The sequence below is a fragment of the Semicossyphus pulcher genome, unplaced genomic scaffold (genome assembly GCF_022749685.1).
Source record: "Semicossyphus pulcher isolate SPU_LCO1_2020_fin unplaced genomic scaffold, fSemPul1.0.p SCAF_13, whole genome shotgun sequence".
Lineage (NCBI taxonomy): Eukaryota > Metazoa > Chordata > Actinopteri > Labriformes > Labridae > Semicossyphus > Semicossyphus pulcher.
In genome coordinates, this window is record NW_027211637.1 from 10,885,342 (window position 1) to 10,909,332 (window position 23,991).

At 38.8% G+C, this 23,991-nt stretch overlaps 1 protein-coding gene across 1 annotated transcript in view; it reads left to right on the top strand.

The window, feature by feature from the left end:
- Positions 1 to 23,750, top strand: part of gnb1a (guanine nucleotide binding protein (G protein), beta polypeptide 1a) — a 67,382-nt gene extending 43,632 nt beyond the window's left edge. The window contains exons 5-11 of the mRNA XM_069659487.1: positions 5,492 to 5,555; positions 6,839 to 7,001; positions 9,040 to 9,106; positions 9,586 to 9,787; positions 16,264 to 16,480; positions 21,251 to 21,366; positions 21,679 to 23,750. Of these exons, the coding sequence (XP_069515588.1) occupies positions 5,492 to 5,555; positions 6,839 to 7,001; positions 9,040 to 9,106; positions 9,586 to 9,787; positions 16,264 to 16,480; positions 21,251 to 21,357 (820 nt within the window). The 3' untranslated portion in view covers positions 21,358 to 21,366; positions 21,679 to 23,750. The remainder of the gene's footprint in view (positions 1 to 5,491; positions 5,556 to 6,838; positions 7,002 to 9,039; positions 9,107 to 9,585; positions 9,788 to 16,263; positions 16,481 to 21,250; positions 21,367 to 21,678) is intronic.
- Positions 23,751 to 23,991: the final 241 nt, after the last annotated feature.

The following is a 23,991-nucleotide window of genomic DNA, read 5'->3' on the forward strand; positions in this document are numbered from 1 at the left end:
TCTCTCTCTCTCTCTCTCCGTGTACAGTTTGTTATACATACTAATAATAATGAATATATATGAATCGGGATATATTCAACTGAAATCCCTGATGAGGACTCCACAGGCCGTGGATAAATTCCAGCCACCATAGCCATGGAGTGCTGTCAACACAGCGCTGGCATCTCGTGCACTTGTGGCATCGGTGAGAGGAGCTGTGGCTGATGCTGCTGACGCGTCCTCGTCGGTGATTTCTTTACCAAAATGACCAATAAAGGTTTGGATGGCTGGTTTAGCATATTCCTGAAGCACTGAGGGGATGGAGTTATAATGAATCGGTGATATTTTTTGTTGTTGTTGCTATTCACTTTTCCACAAATGTTTGACTGCATCACAGTTACTCAAACAGACCTAGTGAATGATGAGCAAACAAAAATTGGGTTGTTCAGATTTGAAAGTGATTTAGAGAAATAACCTAGATAAATACAATAGGCTTTATTTGTTCACCTCTCACAGCCTTGAGTGTCCCTTGTTTTCTTTTATTCTGAGCACCATTCTGACTAGAAAGTGAGCACTGTAAAGTATTGCATTATCTTCTCCGAACTGAGACACGGCAATGCATACACACTGCATTGATATGAAATTCATACACCTAACTTTTTTTCACCAAAAAATTCTCAGCACAGACCTTTCTGTCCCTGGCTTGTCTGCTGCAGTGTGCGCCTGTGTTCCCACCTGGCTGTTAGTTAAGATTTGCAAAGTCCCAGCAGTCCTTGGTGTGTTCACTCCTGTTCTTGTTCCAATGTGCATTGGGGCCATCACTGTGGTTACTCCAGTTAGATGAATCCAGATAGCAGAAATGAGCTGCAGAGGTACCTGAGAACTGGGTTTGTAATTTTTAACCTGTGTTTTGTATGCACATAAAATTATGTTAGTAAATAAATTGTCAGTTTCTTTATGACATTAAACACAAAAAAATCAGTACGTTTCAGTTCAATGTATCAGTCCATTTTAGAATTTACACTGTCCATTCTTAGGAATAAGTGGATGCTGAAAAAGCCTGGGTAAATATGCACAGTGTTTTCTGTAGGATTTTTTTCAGCAGTGGGGCGAGAGGGTTTTCTGGTACCTTGGTGGTGCGCCAGTGCCACCGGACACCAGTGTCCCGAGTGAATGACAGTTCCTGACAGTGAGCTAAAAGTTTGATACAGAGCGCACAGCTGATATAGACACGTGGGTTGTTTACAATGCGTAATAGAACTGCATATGATTGTGTCTGGACAGAGAGCATCCAACGCCAGTGATACGGAGCGAACCCTCGCTTGTGGTTAGAACACTGTGTGAGGAGTAAACTGGTCCCGCTGTTTTTGATTTGGTTGCCCTGACTTCGAGTGATTGATGTCCTGTTTCAGTGACTGTCACGTTGAGCTGGAGATGGTTCTGCTCACAACATGTGACAAAGACCCTGAGCCGGAACTGCTCTCCAGGGTCTTGATGATGATGTGGGATGTCAATGGCATCGGTCTGCAGTCGGTGGGTGCTCACTGGGAGCCACTGGGTGTCTTTGGCACAGAAACGAAGCAGGCCGTCTTTCACAGCACAGGGACCCTTTGAAGACTAATACTCATGTTGAACACACAGTGAAATGCTCCACAAAGCTGGGGGGCACAGGCTTTGAGCTGGCTCTGGGGCCGACACCATCGAAGCCTGCAGCCTTGCTTGCATGGAGTCTCGCTGTCTTCTAACAAGTTCAGCTGTGAAGCACAATGTAGAGGTGACAGGAGTGGGGAAGGGCTTGGAGTCGTCAGCTATGAGAGGGCTGTTGGGACGCCAGAGGAAAGGGGTTGAGAAGGACCGTTACCTGAGGATTGGGGGCTGTAAGGAGGAGGTGGTGAAGTAGCTGGCAGGCAGACAGCAGATGAGTCGGAGGGATGGGCAGGAACCGTGTCAGATATGTTGAAGAACAGATTAAGTTCGTCGGCCAAGCTGACTTTAACTCCTCTGCTGCCAGTCGGCCTAAGAGTGATGGTCTTCATGCCACTCCGGACCTTATGTTGTTCTCCTCCTGTAACTGTCTTTGGCCTCCCTGATCTTCACTTTCAGGTCCTCTTGTAAAGTCCTCACCTCCTCCACATTGCCATCTCTAAAAGCCCTCTTCTTTGCGTTCAGGATGGCCTTCATGTCCTTTGTTGTTTTTGGAAAAACAAAGGACAGTACTGCAGCGAACAATACATCACCCTATTTTTAAAAAGTTATATCGTAATTCCATGTGCTTCATTGTTCTCCACCATAGTGTTTGTTCACAAAAATACTTAATCTGCTCACCTTGCTTCTCTTCAGTTATTTCTCCCCACTCACCTTCACCTGCTGTAACTGCACAGCGGCTCTTTCTGTATCTCTCTCCCTATCCATATGCTCTGTTGACATTCATCATGAGCTGCACGTTTTCAAAGTCAACTCACGTGTTGTATTTTTTCACTCATGATCTCGTTTTTACAGTAGCAGGTGAGCCGCGCGTGAAGGAGGCTCGTTATTGTGAGCTAATATAATATAATATAATAAGCTAATCGCTTGTGGATGACTATCTCTTTGACAGAAAAAAAAAGACACATGATAGAATTAGTCGCCAAATATAACTGCATTCCATGATGAAAAAAACAACAACCAATGAAAGCATTTGCATTTGCAGTATATTGTATTTTTATGGACTGGGTGTCTGTGGCGAGGTTTGTGAAAAAAAATCAAGCTGCGCCCAATTAGTTACTTTTCCAGCATCCTGGCCCGAGGGCTTAACCATCGCCAGTTCATCCAGCTACTGGAGGAAAGTGAGACTAAACAAACAGACGTGCTTTACCACTCAGATGTTTGCTGGCTAAGCCTGGGGAAGGTGTACTGTGTGTGGGAGTTGAGAGGAGAGATAGGGACGTTTCTGGTGACTGTTGGTAAAGCTGACGAGTTTGCAGAGTTACAAGACCCAGACTGGATATGTGAATTTGCATTTGTGGTGGATGTAATGAGCCATCTGAACTACCTCAGTCTAACGTTGCAGGGGAAGAATTTTGTTTGTGCACAAGCTTTATTCATATGTGCAAGCATTCAAAGCCAAGCTTACCTTTTTTTCCCGACAAAATTACAATGACAATAAGTGCTTCACACATTTCCCAATGCTGGCTACCCTGGATGTGCCACCCTGCCACACCGACAGATACACCACTACTCTTACAGACCTCCACACCGAGTTCAACCGGCGTTTCTCTGACTTTGCTAAGATTGAAGGAGAAACTGGAGCTGGTGTCCTCTACCCTTTCATTTGACAGCGATAAGGCGCCCCCAGATGTGCAACTAGAACTGATCAACACCCAGTGCAACCCTGTTTTGAAACTAAAGTTCATTCACTCACTGAAGGAAACGCAGTCAGAATCTTGTTTTGTTTGGCTCCACTTATGTGTGCAAACTAACTTTTTCTGTGATGAACTACAACAAGTCACATTACTGATAAACATCTGTCCTCTGTGCTGCGTATTTCAGCATCAGACATGACACCAGACTTTGATAATCTTGCAAAGAGAGGTGACCGTCTTGGTTGTTCCCACTAGGTTAAATAACATGGGTAGGCAATGTTTTTCATGGCACACACTGTCATTAATAAATAGTTATTCACAGTTATAATTCATTCTCAGAGGTTAGTTACAGTTACACAAGTACAACAGAACAGAAAATAAATGAATGTATTCATGCATGAGACAATGTGTTTTTTTCATAAATAATTGACATTCAGTGATACAGGTCTGTACTGCAATGGCATTAAAGCTTTAGGTAGTTACACAAGTAAAAACAATCTCACACAGTTACAAAAGGTATAACAGAACAGAACAGAAAATGATATGAGTTAGGTTAATTAATGAATACATTTATTTGATGCAGTTATGTACTCTAATGGTAAATATTAAATTCTGATGATTGCAAAACAGTCCACCTTGAGTCCATATTAATAACAAAGTACAATTTGTCTCATCAGTGACCTCTGCAGGGGTGCATATCAGACAATGTAGGATACAAGATGTAGGCTAATTTAAAAGCTGATACTGCATATAAGTGGATTGTTATATGTAAGTACATGTAAGTATATGTTTTTTCATCTTTTTGTAAGCTCAGAGTACACTAGATTAACACATACATACAACTCCTATTTTCTATGTGTTGGCCATACTGACTTGTAACCCACAGGTTTGTACGGTAGGCACTAGGCATGATGGGTGTGTCACTTCTTCCGCCTCTGTTCTTACCCTGATGTGCCCATCACTCTAGAGCAATGGATAAAGGTTATGTGGTCTGATGAGTACAGATTTACCCTGTCCCAGAGTCAAATCTTTATGCTCCCTAGCAAATTGAAGCCTTTTCTTCCAATTAGCCAAGTGGTTTTATTAAGGCTACACAGCTGTTTAGTCCCAATCCCTTGAGTTATCTTGGCATTGTGTGTGTGGAAATCTGACTTTCACTATTAAACATAGCCGTGAGTTCTGCTGTTGATTTTTTTACAATTTGATTTCACCAAACGTTTAAGTGATCACTGTTCGCAATCATACAAGATTTTTTTCCGACCTCATTTCTGCCTTGAAGAAGATGATTCACCACTATCCTTTCAGGTTTGAATAATGCGTTGGACAGTTCTTAATACAATTTTAGTAGTTTCAGCAATCTCCTTAGTTGTTTTCTTTGCTTGATGCAGGTCAACAATTTCCCCCTTACAGAGTAACATCTTTTCCACGACCACAGGATATGTCTTCCGACATGGTTGTTTAAGAAATGAGAAGCTACTCACTCCATCAGTTAGGGTTAAATAACTTGTTGCCAGCTGAAACATATTAATCACAGCAGTAATTTTCCAATGGAAGGCTTTTACCTATTTGCTTAGTTAAATCCAGTAGTTGACCTTTTTTTTTTGGCCAGGCAGTGTATAAACATCCTCAACAAGACCCCAATTTTCCATCCATACAGTAAATGAAGACAGCAAATTAGATCTCCTGACTTAGTAACTGTAGCGGTCAGTCGTCATGGTTGTTTTTCAAAAGTAAGTTGTCCAGTTTGTTTTTTCAATTGTCAATAAAACGAAGAACACGTACGGAAAAAAAACAAGCCTTATTAGTGGGAGATGAATAAAATGTCCACAAATCAGGAAGAAAAATTATGAATATTATGACATTTGATTTAACAGCTTATTGGCTGCTAAAACAAGTTATGTGCTGCCATTCTAAAGCCAGCCATTAGAATAATGACTATGGCATACAAGGTTAACATCCTCTAACACAATTGATCTCTTCAAGTGGCTTATGTGCTGTGATAAGCAATTGTGAATGGAAAGCAAATTTTCAAATCAAATTCCTCAATTTCGTACTTGTATGAATTGCTACTTTTTTTCCGCAATTGTTCAGCAGAACAGAGCAAAGATGGGGCTCCAGTACAATCTGAAATTGTTCTGTATTTTGACCTTTCTTATCTTTCTATTCATCAGGCTTTTGGTCAGTGCTTCCCAGGACGGCAAACTCATTATTTGGGACAGCTACACCACAAACAAGGTAAAAACACAGATTTTTCTGATGGCACTAGCTTGATTTGCAGTTACTGCTAAGAGAAGTTTAACTTTTCTCATTTTCCTGCATTAGAAAAGCAAACATAAAAAATATCAATACTTAGAATCTCAAAGTTTGACGTCCATATTAATAGTCACTATATTACCCACAGTAAATGGCGCTTAGCAAAGCCCTAGTTTGGAGTCCCCCGGCAGAGTACAGACATGGAAGCAAAGCTATCAGTCAATCAATAAATACATTTTTATTTATATAGCACCAAATCATAGCCAAAGTTATCTCAAGACTAAAAAAAGTACGGTCTAGACATGCTCTTTTTGTAATTTACAGACACATAGCATTAATCCAACATATGCAAGTGCTTGGCAACTTTTGGCAACTGTGGCAACAAAAAACTTACTTTTAACGGGCAGAAACCTTGAGCAGAACCAGACTCATGTTGAACAGCCATCTGCCTCGACTAGAAGTGCAGAGAAAGTGGGATAAAAGGAAATGCAAAGAGAGAGAGATGGACAGAGACAAACAAACAAAACAACAATAGATAAAACAGACTTATGGCTACAATGCTAACAATAATGGTAAAAAAAAAAAAAAGTGTAATGTTATATAATATTTAGTATTACTAATATTAGCAAGAACAGTTAATTGTAACCGTTGAAGTCAACAGGTCTATTATTTCCATTAACAACTATAATAATGATAAAGCTATGCAACGCTCTAGACCAGGTCAAATACAAAACATATTTTAGCCTGCTAATGAAGGCCAACCTAAATTGATCAGTTTTAGGTAAAGCCAAGGTTAAAATGCCTGTGATACAGTATTGCTTAAAGTTCCTCATCACCATGCCTTTATCTTTAAATCTAAAACTTAAATCAGGCAGGAGGTGTAAGATGTATCTTCACACCAGTGCAAAACAAAGTGGCAAAAAACACACTGGAACTGATACAAAAATAAGTCGAGGAAATCTAAATATGAAAAAATGTGTCAGTCAGGAATTCGATAGACTTCCAATTACCTAAAATAGTCGTTTGGCAAGTGGTTGTCTAATAAAATATTTGTTGTCTCTACTTTTCCATCAAAGTTTAAATGAGCAATAAGTGTATAATAAATTAATTCACAAATGTTTGACAGTGTTAAATAAAGCTATTGTTAGTGTGTAGTGTGCCATTGAAAGGGTAAGTACATATTGGGAACCTTTGAAACATGCCCTACCCCTTTTCCCATCTGTCATTGCAAACTGTTTAGTATCACAACTTTTCCTGTCTTCCAGGTCCATGCAATCCCATTGCGCTCCTCCTGGGTAATGACATGCGCCTATGCTCCGTCCGGGAACTACGTTGCTTGTGGAGGCCTGGACAATATCTGCTCCATCTATAACCTGAAGACACGTGAGGGAAATGTGCGTGTCAGCCGTGAGCTGGCAGGACACACAGGTAGGCTGGATACATCCATTACCATGTATATAAAATAATTAATAATAATTCATCTGTAAGCATAGTTTTACATACTTTTGTGGAATCTGTCCATTAGGGAACTGTGTAAATCACAGTGAGCTGACACTGGAGAGATAATCCAGAAATAATAAACCTTGTAATATATCATCCAAGTCACCAAATTCAGTGAATAATGTTATGTGGTGGACAAGTTATGAAGTAATTTTTACAAAGCAGTCAATGAGGCCACCTCCAGTAATACTCTGGCGTACACAAAAAAGCAAATTGATTTAAATTCAGTAACCCTTTATTTCCAAGCTACTGAAAAATGTTTCCCCTAGAATTTTCTTTGAGTTGGAAAAGATTCTGTATGCTTTGGGACGATATAAAAGGTGTGTTTTATACTTCTGCATTAAAACTTCGCCTTTGGTATGCTGTAGCCATGACGTGCACCTCCTCAGAAATGTAAATACAACAGCACACACACTCCTTTCCCACATTTTCTGACACTGTCCTATTATATAAAGCCAAAGGCCAAAATTTTTTTGTATTTTTAGCCACAGTGGCGCCGACAGCCATAATCCCTGACGCACTGTGCGTATATTTTATTATAATTTTTTCTTTGAACATAAAACTGTGACAACAGAAGATAAAATTATGTTGCCAAATGATGAAATCAATCGCCTGCTTAATACCGACTTTTACTTGTGTTCCTCAGCAATATCTGTAATGGTAGGCTGTTTAATACTACAGTATATTGTAGGGATGAGCATTTGAAGGCACATAAATATTAGAATATTCTATAGTGTCACTCCACATCCCTCCACTGGCTCCCAGTTGCTGCTCTCATCAAATTCAAAACCCGGTTCATCCCGGTCTACACTCCCTCCCGCCCAATACACTGCCAATAAAAGGCACCTGGTGATGCTGCTGATGATTATTATAAAGAAAATTAAATAAAAATAAAAAAAACACATTGCCTGTCAGCACCAGTGTCCGGTCGCACTTGAAGCTGTTTATTGGCACTTACTGACTTTGTTCCTTCCTTGTTGCTTGTGTTATATTAACTCTTTGATGTACGTTGCTTTGGACAAAAGCGTCTGCTAAATGAAATTGTAACGTTGTAACATTAAACAGAACCTTGGACCTAGGTAGCATTTAACATTCTTGCTGATAATTACTTATACTATGCTAAGCAGTAATTCTAGAAAGAGTTTTAGTCACATGCTAAGTGAAATGTTTGATTTCATTGAATAAATGTTGGATTCACTTAAAAATCAGTACACTTTCTGATCATGTTTACCCAGTCAGTTTGCACTTCTGGGTAGAGCATACAGGAGTAGGAGGAGTCTTCCATAATGGTGACTGTGACTGACACTACAATATGCATGAGGACGTACCCACAATACAAACAAAAAGTGGAACAGAATTTTTATGTAATTTGAGGCGAGCAGTAAAGGGTATAAAGCAGAGAAACTCCAAACAACATGAACGCCCTCGCCCACTTGCTCACTCTGAGTAGCCTGGACAATTACCTGCTGCATCTGCACATCACGCTGACTTCTGGGGGGCTGTCAGGAAAAAGTCTGTTTTAAGTTTCGGTCTTTAGATTGGATCCTGGTGAGCAGGCTGGCAAATATGGCATGCTCTGCCAACAGTTTATGATTTTGTGTTTTAAAGTGTCAAAACACAATCAAAGTACTCAAAGAAAGGCCCTATGTAAGTGTATTCTGTTAAACATTTTACCTTTTACCAATTATTGGCTTCTTATTTGCCGCTGCAGGCCTCTAAATTATCACTGCAGGCTTGTCATTGACCAGATCAGTAGCTGGCCTTGGCAAGGATAAAGTGACCACAGACTACTAAGTAGCCTTAAGTATGACCTTTACTCTGGGCTATAGTCTCTGGGGGTGTAGTAATAAAGAGATTGCTCCCGCTTTGCAGACTTTAAGGTGACGAAGCCTCTTCTTCTTTATACTGTACAAACAACAGTCCGTTAAAAATTTGTTATTCAATCAGTGTGTTTGATTACTGTCAGGTTACCTGTCCTGCTGTCGCTTCCTGGATGACAACCAGATTGTCACTAGCTCTGGAGACACCACCTGGTGAGTTGTAATACTGCACCCAATGCAGCTCAGTACAACACTACAAGATTATTTTTCTTGAAGAGTTAGCTCAACAACTCCCTTACACAATAAAGCCAAAAACTGACAATTTTAAACTGCATATATTGTATTAGTTGCAGGGCTATTATAATGCAAGGTGTTCCTACATTTAGTACACTTCTTGTTTGTTTGTTTTTTTGTTTGTTTGTCTGATTGTTTAAAACGTCATAGCCTTATTGAATTTTAAGATTTACTTTGGCAATGTCTGCCATAACTGCTGAGCTACAGTTAAAAGCCAAGTCTGACGAAAGTGCCAAGTGCTAGGTCTGCTTGGGCTAGATAGACTTCATACAACCCCAGGCATTGAACAACGAGTTTTTTTTATTGAATTACACTTGCATAGAGTAAAAGTAAAGTGCTTTAGATATGATTTGTATATTTCAGCTGTAAATTGACATGGACCTTTCTGCTTTCTGCAGTGCTCTGTGGGACATTGAAACTGGTCAGCAGACAACTACATTTGCTGGCCACACTGGCGATGTCATGAGTCTGTCTCTGGCACCTGACACCAGGCTGTTTGTCTCTGGAGCCTGCGATGCCTCTGCAAAGCTCTGGGACATCAGAGAAGGAATGTGCCGACAGACTTTTACTGGCCACGAGTCAGACATCAATGCAATCTGTGTAAGAACACACAAACACACTCTTTTACATACTTAAAGCTTTAGGGTTTTAAGTCTCAAGTCACTTAGGGCATGTCCAAATCAAGTCTGTAAGAGCAACTGTGGTCATTAAGAGCACATTCAGGTAAGGTCAAAAGTAATCTGCATGTTTTTAGTATCATCTAGAGCATGCTTTGCTTTTGTCATGTTTGAAGGATGCAATGCACAATTGGGACTGATTATTTACCTTTACTTTCATCACTTTACTTCGGAAGCTACATTTTGTTTTAATCTTTCACTTTTTTTCTGCTTTATTGCTTTATTATTTACCAGTTACTTCAGATTCAGATAATTAATCCAAAGTATTTGTTTAAATATATTATAATTTGATTATGTTATATATTATCATGTATCAACTATTGTTGTCCTGGGGGTAAATTCAAAAGCCACCCAGCAGTATGTTCAGTAACATATAAATATATATAGACAATTTTAAATCTATTTAAATTGCACCTTTACCAGCTGCAAAATTTAAGAGATAAACACATGAATGTACCAATAATTGCACAATGAGTACAATCCCATGCTAATACTTTTGCACCAAAGTAACATTTCAATGCAGGACTTCAATTTGTAACAGTGTCAGTGTGTCCGCTACATACAAAATGATGGCCGCCACTGCTTCAGATTTATATAACGTGTCCTGAAGTCACAATTAGACGACTCTGCAGAGATTTCCGCTCCAAACGAATGATCATTCGTCCTCCTCGTTGAGGAAGAGCACTGAAACGGTGACAATGTCACAGGACGTCAATCACTTGCGGAGTCTTCGCAACCAAATAAAAAACAGCGGGTCCAGTTTACTCCTCACACAGTGTTAAAATGGCAAGCGAGGGCCCACTCCGAATCGCTGACATCAGACGCTCTCTGGCCAAACAGAATGCAGTCCTATTACGCAATGTAAACAATCCACGCGCCTATATCAGCTGTGCGCTCAATTTCAAACTTTAAGCTCCCTGATGATCTCCCTCCAGCCAGCTGCCACAATATTGTAGTGAAATGAGGAGGTATTGTGTGTCTAACTTCTTATTTCAACTAGGCTACATAATCAGCGGCACATTTTGAGCTGACCTTTTTAGCTGTCAGGCGCCCAGTTCCTATTTCTGTCACTTTGAAAACATCGCAATGCACGAGAAGCAGCTGATTAAGTAAGTTGAAAGATACCCCCCTCATTGTGGAGTCTCCAACATGCTCTCCGGGCCCTGACTGGTAAAGCCTCCAGATATATAAGCTACAAACAAAACATAGGCTATATGAAAAGTATAGAAAATAGGGTGTTTTGTTTACGTTGAACAATTTTTAATATAAAAACATTTCATGGTTCCAACATCCCCAAAGTTTTACTGTTTTTCCTTTAAAATATTTTACATAAATTCATGAATAGGCCTCATAACCTATGATATAATCAGGTTGCGATTAGTGAAAATATTTGAGGGGGTTGCTTTGGACACTCGTGAAAATAAATCGTGAATAACCTCATGGAGATTGGAAATATATGTGTGGGGTTTGGATTAGGACCAGTTGACCTTGAGACTGTCACCGAGACAGACAAAGCGGCCGGTGGTGTGTCATTGCGTGTCACCAGGAATGCGTGCACTGACTGATAGTCCATTACAAATTTTTATCTTTGTTTACATTATACTGTAGATTGTTCTTATGTTGTTTTAACTGGATATCTTTTTAAATATAGGCCTATTTTATTGTAGGTATTATTAGTAAAGTGGCATTAATCACTTTTCCTGCAAAATAGCCTATGCTTTTCAGTTCAGATCAATTATTTGCAAGGAGGCAAAATGCAACTGGATGCAACATGCAAAATAATACCCTGCCCTGACATCTGATCGGAAACATTCTAAATCTGGGCCATTCACAGCAAAGCAACGCACACAGACCCAGATATGTGTTTTAAAGTTTGTTTGTTTTGCAGTCATTCTGTCATTAACTCCGAACACTGGAGTCCAGTGGCATGCACACACCACCCTGGTACAACAAAACCCTCTACTCCCGCTGCTGAAAAAATCTAGGAAGAAACACTGAAGAGTATTTCAACAATGTGATATTTCTTGTTAAGACTAAGTAAAATACATGACTACTTCTTCCACTGTCAATTACTTATTTATTTATCATATTTACAGTTAGATGCCAAGTCATCAGCCCTCTGAGTTCCAAGTCACTGATTGCTAGCTTTCAGCGGCATATTAGGTTAACACATAATCCATGACCAGCAAGCACTGTTTTAGCAATTACTAACTACCCTTACATCTAACTGTTAGCCAACCAATGTAAAACTAAACATACCAATTTTTTATGTCAGGGATAAGTGCTGGTCGTCACTCCTAAATCCCATTTCATAATATCTTGAGACAAATCCATCATTCCAGCTCTGACAATCTAAACAAAAAGTGAAGCCAAGGCAAATCAACACAACAGAAATGTTACAGCAATTTAACAGTAACAAACTGAACCAAAGCCAACATGTTTATATTTGAAACAGAGAGGTCACACAAGCTAACCCAAAATAAGGCCCTGTGAATTCTGCAGTCATCATATATTAATTACTTGTTGCCAACTTACCTTATCCGTTTGAGTCATTTTTTTTTAGTGAAGCAATCTAGTTTGGGGAAGCAAGATTTGTACTTGAGCAGTCAAGGTCCTGTGATTTGTCCACATTATATTGATATTTATATTGTAAATTAAATATACTTAAATTAAGTTTGCAATGAGAATAAAAGACAGTTGTGACAAATCCATCAGGTGTTCTGCTAAATGCATCGACGCAAAGTAAGTCTGCCATGTGATTCCATCTCAGAAAGACAAATTTGTTTGACATATCACATCTACTGATTCATATATATTGGTTAATTAACCTTAAAGCAGCTGCAAGTGAGGTTGTCTATGTTGCCTCAGAACTGGAGATTGAAAAAACAAGTAGCATGACATTGTCTGTTTCATAAATTGAAAACAGCATTAAAATAACCTAAAAGAAAACCTACAACCGAATAGCTGTTAAAAAGCATATTCTGCCTTTTACACTATATTGTTTTTAAGTATTTATATGAAGTTCTAGCCTTTCACTTGATTGCTGTATCCCAGAACAGCAATGGTTATATCTGGGTTGGTGGTGACAGAAGTCAACATTGTATGGAGTCAAATAATGGTCAAAAAGATTTTAAACTTGTAAAATAATGTACACAAAAAATGTCATAATCTGCAGTTGTATTTCATGTTTTGTGTGCATGGGGAAAAAAATTGCATGTAAGTATCTTAATTTGTGAATGCATAGGAAATTTGTGTCTGATTTTGTGAAATCTCACGGTTAAAAATATTGACACAAATTTTAAGTACACTTACAGAGTTTCTCCAGCTACAAAAGCTTTTTACACGTGTAAATCTTATCTGTGTCCACACACAATATTTCTACACCTGCAAAAACTTTTTTTCAAATTCACAAACTTGAATGTGTGAGGACACAAATATAGATACTTTATGAGCACCTTTTTCTCACTTGCACACAGAACATAAAGTACAAATATGGGCTGTGAATTTACAGTACTGTGCAAAGGTTTTAGGCAAGTGTGAAAAAATGCTGTAAACTAAGAATGCTTTAAAAAATGAAAGTGTTAATAGTTTATTTTCATCAATTAACAAAATGCAGTGAATGAACAGAAGAGAAATCTAAATCAAATCAATATTTGGTGTGACCACCCTTTGCTTTCAGAAAAGCATCAATTCTTCTAGGTACACTTGCACACAGTTTATAAAGGAACTCAGCTGGTAGGTTGTTCCAAACATCTTGGAGAACTAACCACAGATCTTCTGTGGATGTAGGCTTCCTCAAATCCTTCTGTCTCTTAATGTAATCCCAGACAGACTCAATGATGTTGAGATCAGGGCTCTGTGGGGGCCATACCATCACTTCCAGGACTTGTTCTCCTTAACGATGAATATAGTTCTTGATGACATTGGCTGTATGTTTGGGGCCCGTTGTCCTGCTGCAGAATAAATTTGGGGCCAATCATACGCCTCCCTGATGGTATTGCATGATGGATAAGTATCTGCCTGTATTCCTCAGCATTGAGGACACCTTTAATCCTGACCAAATCTCCAACTCCATTTGCAGAAATGCAGCCCCAAACTTGCAAGGAACCTCCGCCATGCTTCACTGTTGCCTGCAGACACTAATTATTGTACCGCTCTCCAGCCCTTTGGCGAACAAACTGCCTTCTGCTACAGCCAAATATTTCAAATTTTGACTCATCAGTCCAAAGCACCTGCTGCCATTTTTCTGCACCCCAGTTCCTTTTTTTTGTTGCATAGTTTAGAGTCACTTGGCCTTGTTTCCATGTCAGAGGTATGGCTTTTTGGCTGCAACTCTTCCACGAAGGCCGCTTCTGGCCAGGCTTCTCCGGACAGTAGACTGGTGTACCTGGGTCCCACTGGTTTCTGCCAGTTCTGAGCTGATGGCACTGCTGGACATCTTCTGATTTTGAAGGGAAATAAGCTTGATGTGTTTTTCATCTGCTGCACTAAGTTTCCTTGGCCGACCACTACGTCTACAATCCTCAACGTTGCCCGTTTCTTTCTTCTTCAAAACAGCTTGAACAGCACATCTTGAAACCCCAATCTGCTTTGAAATCTTTGTCTGTGAGAGACCTTGCTGATGCAGTATAACCACCTTGTGTCTTGTTGCTGTGCTCAGTCTTGCCATGGTGCATGACCTGTGACATGAAACTGTCTTCCACAACCTCACCTTGGTAGCAGAGTTTGGCTGTTCCTCACCCAGTTTTAAGCCTCCTATACAGCTGTTTCTGTTTCAGTTAATGACTGTGTTTCAACCTACATGTGAAATTGATGATCATTAGCTCCTATTTGGTATAATTGGTTGATCATACACCTGACTATAATCCCACAAAATCCCTGACTTTGTGCAAGTGTACCTATAAGAATTGATTTTGATTTTTCTTTTGTTTCGTTCACTTATCATTTTGTAAATTGATAAAAAAATAAACAATTATTTATTATTTATATTTTTGAAAGCACTCTTAGTTTACAGCATTTTTTACTCCTGACTAAAACGTTTGCACAGTAATGTATGTGTGGAAATAATTTTACAAGATCAAAATCTTTGATCATTATTTGACTCCATAGATTGGAGTAAGAGTTGAGATTCGACATCTGCCCACTGTACATGACCAATTCACCTAAACTCGTGTCTTCCCTGCTTTACTTGTCGGTTGATGACATTAATTCAGGAGTCTTTTCATTTCAACCAGCTCCCCACAAGGGTGTTTTATTTAACAGTATAACAACTTTTTCTTAAGATGCAATATAGCAATGAGCTGAGCTGATAAAAAGTGGCACAGGCAGCCTAGTCCACGTCGCCAAGTATACCAGCATGCTTTGAGTAGTGAATCGGCCGTGTGCAATACAAAATGAATGGGGAAGAATTCCCACGCCTCAGTTCTCTTTCAGTCGGAAAACAGCCTAAGAACTGCACTTGCATGCAGATGTCGGTATACAGAGATTAATAAAAAGTTAAATCATTGTCGGATGACTGACAGATAAAAGGGTTCCGCCCCCCTTTTTTCTGCATGCAACAAAAGCCTGCTAAAATGTGATTGGTCAATACTACTCATATTGCAAAGGTAATGAATGACCTTTGTGTGATTTAATACAATAAAATTAGAAATATAGATCATGAGTGACAAAGCAAGAACAAAAAGGTATTTATTCAAAAATAAAAGAGACTGAGTCTCTTTTCAAGATCTAGCCTTGTGCCAAGTGGTCACAAGGGTCAAAGAAAGCAGTTGGGTATATTTTGTCAGTCTAATCTCATCTCTTCGTTTTTACAAACTGCACACACATTGAGCAATGCAGCAGTAGCAGCATGGCAGGCTATAAACTTTACAAGTTGATTCTTAAAATTATTACAAACAACAAAATAAACTTGGTAAAGGCAGAGAAGCATGATTACAAAAGGAAAGCAACTTTATACTGTACAGTGTGAGGAAGGACTGCTCCGGTACTGTCTTTCGGCTGCTCTGATGCTCTCGACTCGACTGTCAGTGATGTTATCCTAGCATTAGTGAACCAGAGGGTGGTACAACCTCCCCAAATGTTGTCCAGTGTGTTGGAGTTTTTGGATGACAGTGCTGTAGGCAGCCAGGTAGACAGACGCTCTATGGTGCACTGGGACACTATATCTGAATATGAGCGGAGAGCACACTTTTATACTCTGGCTGTTTGGAATATCTTTCTGAGGCCTGTGTGATTTGAAAATATCAGATTTCCAAAGTGACTTTAATGCAGTATGCAGTGGGATTTTTTCCCCTCAAAAGTGTGCAATAGCCCCAAAAAAAGGTTATTTAAACACTTTTTTTAAAGGATATGTGCACAAAAGTATGATCACTGAAAAATTGATCTTGACCTCTGTTGCAGTTCTTCCCGAATGGCAATGCCTTTGCTACGGGTTCAGACGATGCTACCTGCCGGCTCTTTGACCTGCGTGCTGACCAGGAGCTGATGGTTTACTCACATGACAACATTATCTGTGGTATCACCTCCGTTGCATTCTCCAAGAGTGGCCGCCTTCTGCTGGCCGGCTATGACGATTTCAATTGCAACGTCTGGGACACTTTAAAGGCCGACCGTGCAGGTAAACCATCATACACAGATACACATACATGATATTTGTTTTGCTGATTTACTTTTAAGCGCAAAAATTTACACACATCAAAAACATTTCTTGTAAGACACTGGACAAGACATATTTCCTGTAAATTACCAGCTCTTCTAGGTGAAAATCCACCCAATAACACTTTTTCTTGGAAATGAAGAATTGATAGTGTTTACCACTTCCAAATTAGTTGGCTTTTTGTGTTATATAGTAATTGTTCTCAAGGCAATTTTTTTAATTGAATATTAAAGTAAATAATTTCAAATCTGCCCCATTAGTGTTGCATTTTCAGCTGTCCTACTTACCAGTAGTAAGGAACAGATTTCAATTATCAGCCTTGTCTTGCCTTTTGTTTTTGACATAAAAAAGATATTAACCCTTCAGCCTCGGCTGAATTCTTCAGAAATCCTCAATACGATGCCCTGTATAACTACAGTAACAACATCTTCAATGCAAACAAAAGAACAAGTTCAATTGGGTCAAGTTTATGAGAAAGTTTTTTTTGCACTTTTGTATTTCAGCTATATTCATGCTAGATTAACTCTATGTATTTAAAGGATAGTTTAGGTTTCATGAAGTGGGGTTGTCGTATAAGGTACTCATCAATAGTAAGTGTACTATGGCTGCACGATTTTGGAAAAGTGATATTGCGATAATTTTTTTGTTATGCGATATTTTTTGTGATATAAAGAAATACAGGAAATTATACCAGATTAAAGCAGTGTGTTTTTATGTACATATTAACGATCATACTTTTTATTTATAATGTGAAATCAGACAGACTTTTGTTGTAGGTTAGTGATGGAAAACGAGAAAATTGCGAGTACTCCGTTTGCACCAAGCAACAATAAAGTTAAGTGGATAAAGTACGTGGTAATTGAAAAGTTGGCAGAGGCATAAAATAGGGAGGTGGTCATTTAAGTCTCATACTTCTTTTATATCAATATACTTTTATTATTTTTTTTAAATTGTGTAATTTCCAAGCAGCCACCTTCAGTGATGAGAATGAAGTCCATGCAGAAGTGCAATAAACTGCAGTTCCACAAGTGTACACTTGAGGCTGGCTCCAAGAAAAAAACATTAGGGTGCATTATTAAAATAATCCAAAAGGCAACTGGACTTGGTTGAAGTTATTGAAGATGTTTCATCTGTCATCCGAAATGCTTCTTCAGTTCTAAACTGACTGGTGGACAGAGCCAGAAATATAAGCCTCTGTAGGTCATTAGTACGCTAATAGATGTGTAATCAAGGGAGAGCCGTTAACCTGGGCTGGTGACCTAATGGCAACTGTTAGTACCCTGTGGTGTTGATAGGTCGTTAGGCTCACATGAGTGTGATTTCAGCTGTTAGGGCAGAGAATTCAACACTGCATTGTATGTGGGTAATTGGTTGTGTCTTTGGCCACCACCTCTGTTAAGGGATGGTTTTGGTCCATTAGGATGCATGTTAAAATGGCCATTTCTACAGCAGAAATAAACAGCTATTTTTTCTTTATATAACCTGTTAACCCGTTTTAATTATATTAAGCCTTGAATTTAGGGGCCGGATCACTTTAGAGACAGGAAGTTGACTGGCGGTCTGCTAGACGACAAAACAGCCACAAAGTCACTGAATGTAACTTCTCTGCCATGTTTGTGTTGTTGCTGCCCTTTCGGGATTTTTTCTGGAAAAATTCTGATATATAATATGGCTTGCTCTGTGATTTATGCACAACCCTTATAATACCTCTTGAATTGCCCTTTGCCACAGAACAGCAGAATAGAGATTGCTACTGTGACAGCAGTGTATATTTATAGTATAACATTCACTGCATGCTTAGTCTCCCAGTAGGTAGACAAAACCATTGCCAGGATAATCAGTTACAGTTCTGGATCAAACCAACCTGTTTCCTTTCTATAATTATCATAGATGTAACATACGAGGCACTAGCAGTACTGATGGAGGAAATAAAACTAATAATAATAAATAATAATAATAATAATAATAAAAAGAAAGCAGTAAGAGTGGCTCCTGTTTTGGAAGCAAGAACAAAGGATGATACAGGTTGATACAGTCATTAATACATTGACCTAAATAAAGGATGGGGACTTCTCCCTATTCTAGACCTGTAAATGTTCAACACTGACCTATGAACCTACAAATTCATAATGTTAACACTCAGACAGCTGCTTAACACGAACATTCTGGTTGATTTGTTTTCAGCAATCAATCTCGCTGATTTTAATTTTTGGTTTACTTTCATCTAGTAATAAATCCAGACCACTGGCTGTTTTCAAGGTTTACATTAGAAGGCAAAGCATACGATTAACTGGTCTGTCACCTGCGTGTCAAGACAGCTTAAAGTCCCATTCAGGATAGAGCCACTTTTAATTTAGACTATTTGGATGTTTGGGCTCTGATTGCAAGCTCCAAAGAGCGGGCAGCAGCACCACTGTTGCTAGTATTGCCCCACATTCAAGCTCTCAGCTTATCAGTAACTTTGCAGAAAAGTTTGCTAACCTGGAGTCAGCAGCTTTCTTTCTTTGATTGGAAATAGGATCCCTTTCCAGCCTAGTAGGTCCGTCAGCCACGTTTCACTTCTGCCTCGTTCAATTTCAGTTGGGACAGAAACTACGGACTCTTACAGATTATAGGCATGATGGAATCTATTTTTACTGAAGGGCAGCTTGAGCTGTTAAAAATGCGATGGGTTACAATACTGGACTCTAGATGAGCCAGGATGCAGGGCACATTTGCTTGGTGGTGAGTAGGAAACTAACAATAACCCCTACCTCCTAATGGCTTTTCTCCTGTGGAGAGAACCAGAATTGCTACACCACAGGTCTAATTTATAGGGAGGTTGTCTTTTTGCAAGGTGGTATCTACACATGCCTCCTTGAGGGGATAGAGGGCTCTGTGCGACTGTTCAGTCAAATCTGTAAAACCTTTCGTACTACAGATTTATGTGCCTTTTAGATCTGTAAAACATTTTCGGTCTGTTTGACTGATAAAAAGCAGTAATAGTCATCAGCGGTGTCAGGACTGTGCTGTACTTGTTTCAGTACTTGATTGTGGAAGTTATGAAGTTCCTTCAGGCTTCGCCCTCTTGTCATACGTTGTTTAAAGGGAGTCCGCCTAGTGAGGCCTTTGGTGAAATCCAGCTTTCCCTCATGGGATTGGCATCTGTGCTTTAGATCCTTTGTGGCCCTTCTTTTGAGCCCGTTGAGTGTGAAGATATGAAATTTCTTTCATACAAGGCTGAACTGCTTCTTGCTTTGACCTACTTAAAGCTAGTAGGCAGCCCTTATGCTTTGTCTGTGCATCCATCTTGTACCCAGTTCACTTCAGATGGCTTCAAGACAACATTATAGTGGAATGGGGCGTATTTGCTTAGGATTATCCCTGCAGCATATATAGCTCTATGGCTTTTGAGCTCCTTAAGCTTTTGTTGCCCGTCTTTTGCATGCAGAAGAGGATGCATTCCCTGCATAAGAGTCTACATAGACCACAGTGATTACGGTTCGGTGGCTACTCCGCTGGGCATGAATACATGGCCCATACTGAAATGAACAAAAGTGTTATGACTATAACTTCTGTTCCCTGAAGTAAAGGAACAAGATACAACACTTGGTTGACCCTTATACAGCTGGGCTCATGAAGAGATTATCTGAAGGATGACTGATGACAGAGGTATATACGTATGTGCAGGTGGGGCCATCTGTTATCACAGATCATCTGCCTTTAAGGTGTGAATAAAAGGTGTCTTCAGCCAGGCTAAGCAGGGGCGTGGTATCACATACTACACAGTATGTGTTGTACCTCATTCTTCTTCATCAGATAACAGAAGTTATAGTCATAACATGTTGTTTTCTTGTTTTCTGATCTCAAAAGGCTCTACAAGGCTCATTTTCCAAATAAATCCAAAATTTCCCCCCAAAAAATTAAGCCCACAAAGCCCTGTGCCTGCTTTCAGTTTTGTAAATGTTGATCTCTTTTACTACTTCAGAGTATATCACTACCACGTGATAAATGAATTGTATAGGCATACAAATTACTTTGATGTAGGCCTACATGTCTTTCGCTGTATTGCAAGCACTTGATCACCCTTTTCACAAGCAGCCGCAATTGACATCATGCCCCAGAACTGAAGATTACAATAAAGAAAATCTAAGTTGTATTACATATATACACCAGCATTGAAATTTTAAAAAACAAATCGATTTAATGATTAATTCATAATTTTGCATACTGATTTTTATGTGGCAGACTTTTAAGGGTTATGTAAGGGCCACCTTTGTAACTTGTAATTTGTGCAGCTCTTTGTGGTTTAAACTAGACATATCATCAACTTGCTTCACCTATCCCTTTTGTAACCTTTTTTCCTGTGTCACCCTTTATGAGCAAGACCCACAGACTAGGGCTACACAATATTGGAAACTGATACTGTGATATCTTAATATATAGCCAATTTAAGCAGTTGCATGCACTGTGTTTTTGTTATACACGCATACAATAAACATTTATTATGTTCATCATTTTTGTACTATTGTGGGACACATTGGGCAAGTCTATCTTTCCTGTAACAATCTATTCACCTCCTGCAATGTGACTATTGCCCATGAGCAAACTGCGATGTTGATGCTGTAAATAGTAATAGTTTAGATATTATGAACTTACAGTACTTCTAATGTCCACTTATTTGGTTACAATGTGGTGTCTATCAGACAGAGCAGGTTTGTTGGTGTATCCTAGCCTCTGGTGTCTTTGCAGGAGTCCTGGCTGGTCATGATAACCGGGTGAGCTGCTTGGGTGTGACTGACGACGGCATGGCAGTGGCAACGGGGTCCTGGGACAGCTTCCTCAAGATCTGGAACTAGTATCTGACGGTAAAAGAAGTACTAATGGTAACAATCTTGTGAAGTGTAGGCGGATGGTTGGCAGGGGCTCTCAGATTGGAGCTCTGAGGGGACCTAATTTTTAGTTTGCATTTACTGCCATCTGGGGGTTGGCCATGAATGTGAAACATAAAACATAGTATGCACGTAATATGACATCAGCTACACAGCTACAGATTTTGAAGTGATGTGACATTGAGATACAGTGAAATTACAAGTTCATAATTTTACAGTCTTCTGGATAATGTTGATTTTGCTGAATAACGAGACTCAAATAATGAGTTTATTCTTGTTTGTTTCAAGGTGGCATCTGGACTCCAAAGTTGAGCGGAAGACCATTCCAACCTTACAATGTTCAATTTTATTGCATATCCAATCTTTAAAAAAAAAAAAATCTTTTCATGATACTGACTCCGAACACCCCTAAAAACTTTCAAGGGCAAAAATTATCTCTTTCCTTCTTATTTAAAGAGCACAATTATCCGTCACTCATTCAGCTACAGGAAGTAAAAGGTTTGAGGTATTTAGTAGTTACAAGATGGAAATTGTGCATTCCTCCATGAACATGGTCTGGTATTGAAATAAGTGTAAATACCAACACCACGCTAAAAAGCAAACTTGTCTGCATCCTCATTATACAAAGTTCTGACTGAAGGTTATCGCTTGACAGTGATCTTATTCTTTATAGCTTTTTGGCCATGTTTATTTTCGTTTCTTGTTTCATGATTATTTTTTTGTTAAAGATGTAGATCAGTGAATTGTCAGTTAATGTGAGGATCAAAGCATTGTTTTTGTTTTTGTTTTTGTTTTCTTTACACATTTTAGAGAATGTTTTTAAGTTTAACACAAAAAGTTTCCTCCAAAACAAGTCATTGTATATCCAGATTTATCCCACTGGAGAAAAAAGCAAGATAATTGAGCTTCATCAAGGGTTCTCAAGCCACTTTTGGCCCTTCTGTATATTTAGTCTCATGATACTTTTACTGTTCCTCCTTTCCATTGTAGTCCACAAATCTTCTTTGTTTGCACAAAAATTTAACTTTGCATATTTAGAATAATGTCTAAAGAAAAAAATTAACTAACCAAGCACATGCTGTTCATGATAATGAATCCTCATTTTTAAAATGAAAAACAAAACATTTTAACCATTCTTACACCTTTTTTGTCTGACAACAGAATATAATAATTAAATGAAGATAAACGCAGTGGATCATAGTCTACCCTGCCCCCCTTTTTTATTCATGGATTTGTTTTGTTTTCCCTGAATTTTGTTGCCCGTGGTTGGGACCGGTGATGTGATTTGTTTGGCTATGGAGGGCTTTCTTCAGCTACCACCACTCTAGCCAGGTTGCAATCCGGACACAATTTAGTTTTAACAGAGGTGCCCATTCCTTGCTTGGAAATGCAGTTACTACTCTGTTAATGAGATGTTGTATAAATCAATGTTTGAAAATAATGATATTGAAACTTTTTAAGTTAAAAATGAAAAAAAAAAAGAAGAAAAATTTTTTTGGTTGTCTGCCATGGGTGGGTTATCTCTTAGAATCGCATGCTGTAGAATTGCTTAAAAAGGTGCATATGGAATTAACTCATTTGATGTTTTTCTTTTTAGAAAATAACCTGTTGAATATATCAATACAATGGTATTTATATTTTTGTTTTTCCTTTATTTTTTTTCTTGAGGCCGATGGGTGGGTGGGGGGTGGGGGGGCTACTCCGTGCATACATGATTCCACTTGATGGTTCAGAGCTATGCACTTGAGAAGCAAACCCTGCAACATCAACATTTACTTGGTCCATACTTGGGAGGGATTCCACAAATTAATTAACGTAAATGTTAAAATTTTACACACATGCATTTGTACATTCATTCACCTAAACGTACACAATCTCAAATGAATTTTCATTCCTTCTGTAGCAAAACAAAATTCCACTTACAAATAAAACATTTTATAACAGGTTTTTTTCTGTCCTTTATTAAAAAAAAATAAAAACATATATCTTGCAGCATCTGAATGGCAGAATTTTCTGTTGTTCTCTTCTTGTAAACAGAGACGCTTTTTCTTTAGCAGTAGTGACTTTTTTTTTCTTAATATTTTTTTCTCTGCAACTGTACAAAAAGTGTGCTGTAATTGTGCGTTAGGCCTGGAGTTGGCAAAAAATAAAATGAAATTGAAAAAATTTAAATAAATGAAATTCCCATTCCTTTTCACTCTCTCCATTGATTAACTGTAGAGCTCTGCACCCCAACTGTTCCCTTTTCACCTTTTGTATTTAATTTTAAAGTCAGTGTACAACCGAAAGCTGGATGCAAGATAGAAACTATATTAAAATGTACTGTTATTTAAGATGTAATAAAAAGCAGTTTGAGAAGATCTACTGTGTTGAGTGTGATTTACTTAGGGAGTTGCCACCAAAGCTACAATGTTGCAGATTGTTTGGTTTCCTTGTAATTATGTACAAGTCTAATAAACAATTTCTTATCCAAGGTTTATTCAGCCTGACTTTCTCTACAATCATTAGCACAAAATTTGTGCAAATGTGTGATAAGATAGCCATGCAGTGTGTAGTGAGTTCAAAGGGACACTTATAGTCCTAGATAAAGGACACTTGTTT